Source organism: Beta vulgaris, chromosome 6, assembly GCF_026745355.1.
Source record: "Beta vulgaris subsp. vulgaris cultivar EL10 chromosome 6, EL10.2, whole genome shotgun sequence".
NCBI lineage: Eukaryota > Viridiplantae > Streptophyta > Magnoliopsida > Caryophyllales > Amaranthaceae > Beta > Beta vulgaris.
The window spans coordinates 72011542-72017541 of NC_079207.1; the positions used below are offsets into that span (position 1 = coordinate 72011542).

General features: G+C 34.9%; 1 protein-coding gene across 1 annotated transcript; it reads right to left on the reverse strand.

Moving 5' to 3' along the window:
• Nucleotides 1-472: 472 nt before the first annotated feature.
• LOC104898021 (hypothetical protein) lies at nucleotides 473-5002 on the reverse strand. The gene is made up of 7 exons (XM_010685015.4): nucleotides 4427-5002; nucleotides 3353-3493; nucleotides 2902-3267; nucleotides 2545-2787; nucleotides 2248-2340; nucleotides 1142-1342; nucleotides 473-973 (listed from the first exon to the last, which is right to left on the reverse strand). Exons 1-7 carry the CDS (start codon nucleotides 4763-4765, stop codon nucleotides 761-763), a joined length of 1596 nt encoding a protein of 531 aa, XP_010683317.2. The 5' UTR covers nucleotides 4766-5002; the 3' UTR covers nucleotides 473-760.
• Nucleotides 5003-6000: the final 998 nt, after the last annotated feature.

Consider the following 6000-nt stretch of genomic DNA (forward strand, 5'->3'; position numbering starts at 1 on the left):
GATAACCAGACTACATATTTAGATTAGATATCTTGATGTAATCCCAATCATGATAGTCATCCAAAAAAAAATTCCGTTGGACATGAAATAAAGTTTTTTTTATAAAATCTGTAGAATAGTTTTTTCTTGAAGGAGATCTATAGAGTAGATTAGTGTACATAAATTTATGGTTGTCAATAAATTCCTTCTAAGTTCCAAATGCCTTTGATGATCCTATTCAGTCTAATCGGTCAAATTGTGGTCTTGACCTGTACCCATGGATAATTGTTTCTTGAAAGGTTATATTTATTCTATGTAATTCTTGCTCTAGTGAAATTATTTAACATCAATTAACCTAACAAGAATGTAATTAATGAGAAAATAAGGAATTCTGATGAATTCATGTCACCCTACATACTGAACAATAAATTATTTTCCTACTAACCAAATATAAATAGCCAAAACACATTGTTTATAAAGACATCTTTCATGGTTGAGATTCCAAAACATCCAGGAACTTGGAGCTTTTAAAGAAGCAATTAGCCAAGAATTTACATACTCAACCAGTAGAAATTACAAGTCAAGAGAAGAAAAATAATCTCTAAGCGGTTACAACTCATCACAACAAAATATAAGCAACAACTACTATTTACTTTTAATGAATGTCTCATAAATATGTACACATTACAAATAACAAGAATAGAACAATCGTCACTTGGGAAATGCTCCAGAACACTTTTAAAACGTGTACATAGTAACAAATAACAGGCTAAACCATCGATCAACATTTTATGGGCCTCTGATAATGTGGAGGCAATGAGGGACAGTTTTCGTTCATATGGGCATATGGCTCTACAGTGTTGTATTCGGGCAGTTCCATGCGATACTCTCCGAGAATCTGGCAAAAGGGAACATGCCCATTCTCGGTCGTACACCAGCTAGGCAAACGTGTCGTGTTGTCCTCGAATATTTTCAGCATATATGCATCGCGGATCTATAATTTCATTAACTCAGTCAGAGTAAAATTGAGTAAAAAAAGCTTAAATTCCCAAAGTACTAGAAGAAATTGCTACTGAGCCAATAGGCCCACCCTTGCTTCAATTATCCAGAGAAGGGAAAGACGCAAAAAATTTGAGAAGAAGAAGAGTATATTGGTACTCACAGTAAACTCTGTAACTTGGATGGATTCGGACAAAGGATTGAATATTCCTGCCTCCTTGTACATTGCAAGGATAAAGGCAACACATGTTGTGGATTTACCATCACTATATATCCAATCATCTTGCTCTGGGATGGTAAGCAACTGCTCAAATGCTATGCCTCGGTCTTCAATCTCAATAAGGATTTCATGCAAGTCCAAGCCCTGAAGTTAAGAGATGATAGTGATGAGTTTGCAGCATCCCTGGTAAGTTGTAAAACTTAATTGGCAAAAGATTTTATTCTATCTCCATTACGCCTCTTACTTTATATACATCACTTTAAAAATCATTTAACAAAAAGGACGCAGACACTACTGTCAGGGATCACCATATCATAGAAAAAGCAATTAGCCACTCCTTTATGCTCTGATTGTGGCTAAAAAAAGATTGGCGATCAGGCTAATGGTCCTGTAGCTCATATAAGTATAGCTACAGATCCCAGCAAGGCCAATTGTAATTCGCTTGTCTTGGCGTTCACTTAAGTTGTATAATAGAGAAACAAAGAAACTTCTACATCTTTAGTTTTTTAATCTAGCCAATATCAAGCATTCTGTGACTACTGTCCACATATGCTTCTTTATTTGGGAAAAGAGAAGGAAATCACAAAAATCTACATCAACACAATCGAGATCTATGCTTAAGTTCCATACAGGAAAAAATATCGATACTTTAAGCTATATTGAGAAGCAGGTAGATTAATCTGCAGAAAGCATTTTGCCTGATACTTCTATCTGTATGATCCATGGATGCTCAAGATAATTTACCAAATTTGTGTTTTAATGTCAAACAGATTAAAAAGCTTTAGTGCTAATAAAATGATTCCACAACTATCTCCACATCTTGAATCATAACCTAGGAACTAATTAACTGCAATTAAACATCACAATTACCCAAGAAGGATGGCTACGATGTAGTCATGTCTGGTATCATAACAACCAGGTTGCAAGTTATTCACCAAATCAGCATGCAGCAAAGATCATTGAGCTAATAGACAACCAAGTTTTTTTTTAAAAAAAACTAGTTAAATCACGGGGTTTAGAAAGAGGGGGGGGGGGGGGGGGATGGATACCTCAGTTCCAAGTCTCTTATTTAGTGCCTCGTTCCACATATTTGCTGCATATGCTGGCTGTACTCTAGTCCACATAGACATGACAGAAATAACCTGCAGCATTATGGTATTGACAGTAAATCAGAATACAGTTAATGAAATTAGAAAAAGTGACACTAGATACACAATTAGAACTTCAATTTTTTTTGCACTACTGGGAAAGATACAAATGAAAAGCGATAGAAAATCAACAAAAGGAGATTTAACATCAAAGCATAGAAAAGATCTAACAGCTCAATATACAGGCAAAAGGTATACCAAGTGAGCATCAAGAGGAGGTGGAAAGTTTTCGCCTATGGTATCAATCCAACTAAAAATCATGTTGTGATAACCATATGGTTTTCCAGACATGTTTCGTGCAAATTCCCAAGCAGCAGTTGAATTGAACTTTGCACGCATATCGGGATGCAAGGGAAGCAAAGCTATTTGTGGGTTGGAGTCGTCCTTCAGTGCAAGTTCCCACCATTCATCCCATGGGATGATCGCAATAATCTCTTCACCCTGCAATAGCAAAGTACTAACAGATCTAAGAAATTAAAGATATAAGGATTGATCTAACACTATTTCCACTTTCAATAATCTTCTCCAAGCAAACATAACTTGTTCAATTAATACCTTCTCATTCTCGTGCCCTGATTCACCAACCCAAAGATTACCATGTTTGTCTTTCAGGCAAACTGCCGTATGACCAGCAAATGCCCCTGTGACCCATTTCTCTAGTGTCTCAAATCCACCCCAACGACCACGGATCTTTGAAACAGCCAGAAAGTCCCCAGAATGGACATCATCTGGATTAATAGTCACCTTCCAAGGCTGAGGACGCTTCTCAAATATGGCACCCATGTGCTTCTCAAGAAAAGCTAGGTTAGCATGTTGGCCCCAAGCAGAATTGGAAAAGAGAGGCAAAACATCCACCAAAGAAAGGAAAGTCCCCAGCATTCCAGATGGCATTAGGAACACAGATATCCCATGTTGCTTTACCTGCTCCACGGCCAACAAGTTAGTAGGTTGTTTGTCTTAACATTAGAAGAGAACGTTAAAACAAGATATCAAAACTCAACCATACATATTCTAATTCTGCAGCTTCCTCCCAAGAATCAATCTCTAGTGTATGCTGACTTGAAGCAAAATAGTAATCCCAAGTAACCCTGTAGGGAGTCGCAAAAACATAAAGATCCATACAGGTCCAACTGTGGGCTGAAGCTGTCTGCAACAGAATTAGTTAATAAATAACAAGGTCAAGACAGATAAATCATAACTGTGTTTACTCTATCATTGTTGATGAATAAATGCATCACTAACGTATCTTCTTCCAAAAACAAAAACAACCATCAACCCATTCATGAATCATAGAGCAAGCTTCATAATAAAGAAAGCAACATAAATCTCTACATAAGTTGCGCATTATGGTACAAACCAACACTTCCAACTTCCATGCCTCATTTACTTCGGCATGATGTAATTTTAAGTAATTACCTACTGAAGCTGCTTTTTTTCATGAAATTATTTCAGAATAACACCATTCAACAGTTCCAATACAAACAACTAGTTTATATATGCACGCGATGCGTGCGAAAATACGTATAAAATTTTTTTTGGGAATGTAAAAAATTAAATTAATTGTTAATTATATTTAATAAATTAGGAATATTTGAATTGTTGATGGTTTTTTTTTTATAATATTTTTTTTTATTTTTTAAATTAATTAGGTAGTTTCCTTTTTTATTTTTAAATTAGAGTAAGTAGTTAGAATAAAGATGTAATAAGGGTAAAATGGGGTTTTTAATATTTTGGTGTCCTACCCCTCTTCCCATATAGAATAGAGATATGCTAAAAGAACAAAACTAAAAGTAAAACACTGATACACTACAAGTACAACAACAACAAAAATTCAGAGCCAAACACAAAATTTAACCAGCCAAGAATAACTGAAACATACCCAAAAGAAAAAAAAAAAAAAAAAACAGTTCCAGTACTAACAATATGTTCACAGAATAGAATTAAAACAGTAATACACAACAACATACCAATAAAAGAAAATAATGAGACCTAAACACAACATTTAAACATTATAATAATCGATATTCAATGACAATAATTACTAAAAAGGTAAAAGAATTAGTCAAAATTAAATTAATACCGTAAGATGAAGAACACCACCACCCAAACCCTTATCACCAGTATCAGTAAATTCAAGGCGAGCAGAATTTTCAAAAAAGCAAGCACCTTTCCACTTAATTGAGTCATTATTTTGAGGGGTTACTGAACCCACAAAAGAAGGTAACAAATCAACTGCACTATGCAGATTATTAAGTACAGGCCATGAAATTTGGCGGGGTAAAACAGGGAGAACATCATTAATTCTAAAGGGAACCTTTAATGCTTCCCCCAAATTCAAACAAAACCCTAACCCTAAAATTAATATGAATAATAGTGCAAATTGGGGGTTTTTGATTTTAGTGAATTTGTATATCAGCATTTTTTTTTGGGTATAATTGGGGATGGGAAATTGAGCTTGGAGTCGATTGAGGTGGGAGGAGAGAGAATTTGGAGTGTCGAAATTGGGGATTTCTACCGATCCATGACCATATGGATATTGGATAGGAGAGAGAGAGTTGAGAGTAGACGTGTCTGGATGATTAGAGAGTTATAATCAATTGAAGTTTCCTAATGTGATTTTTTCTTTTGGTTAGTTGGAAATTTCAATGATGAGTTTCTATTGAATTTTTAACGTTTCCGAGTCCGAGACCTCCGAGTCAATGTGAATTTGCATGTGATGATGTGAGTATAATTTTTGAAGTACCAAGTCAACCCAACTTAGCCAATGTGAAAATGGGGGATGATAAAACAATAGTATTAGTGTTTAAGAGGGCTACTTGTCCCTATTAACACACAAATAGAGGTGAAATTGTACATAATAAGTCTCTAAGATACATAAATAGTTGATTTATAAATAATCAGTGTTTTAAACACGCAGATATAAGTTTTTATAAATATTAAGTTGCACTTTTCTGGAGAAAAAAACTGGCAAAAACATGCAAATCGAGGCAATTTTTACTTTTTGTCAGAAATCACAGTCTTACCTTTTGACAAAAGATACATTTAATTCACACCAACAAGAGTTTTGTAAGTAACAAGTGTCACAAACACATAAATATGAGTTGGTTCATCAATAACCAGTATTTTTGATACACAAACATGAGTATGAATTAGAACATTATCCCAGGTAGTGGACAAGAGTCTGATAGTGTTTTATCATCCCTCATGTGGATATATGTGATGGAGAATTTCTATCATCTTTTAGTTTTCACCCATAGGACATATTCATATGTTGTGACTTGAGGCATGTGTTATGTTCTTACTAGAGAATGAAGGTTTCTTGGGAAGATTGTTTTTGATGTCTCTTGTATAACAGTGGTGTTGTAACTTTCTTCTACAGAGAGGAGATATAAAAGGCATTTTGGTTACTGCAGTGGTGCGATTTAAACAACAACAATTTCACATAACTTATCATCATATAGTTCAAGGTTCAACAATATTGTCCATAAAATGCAAAACATCCTCAAGTTTGTTGATGTACTGATATCCCTATGGATATTGGGTGAACTCATGGTTGTTCCTCCTTGAGTCATCTTTTTAGATATTGATTGTTCATTAATTGAAATCCAAAGGCATGTGTGTTTTGTCATGACAGAGCATTTGCAAGCTTTTGTC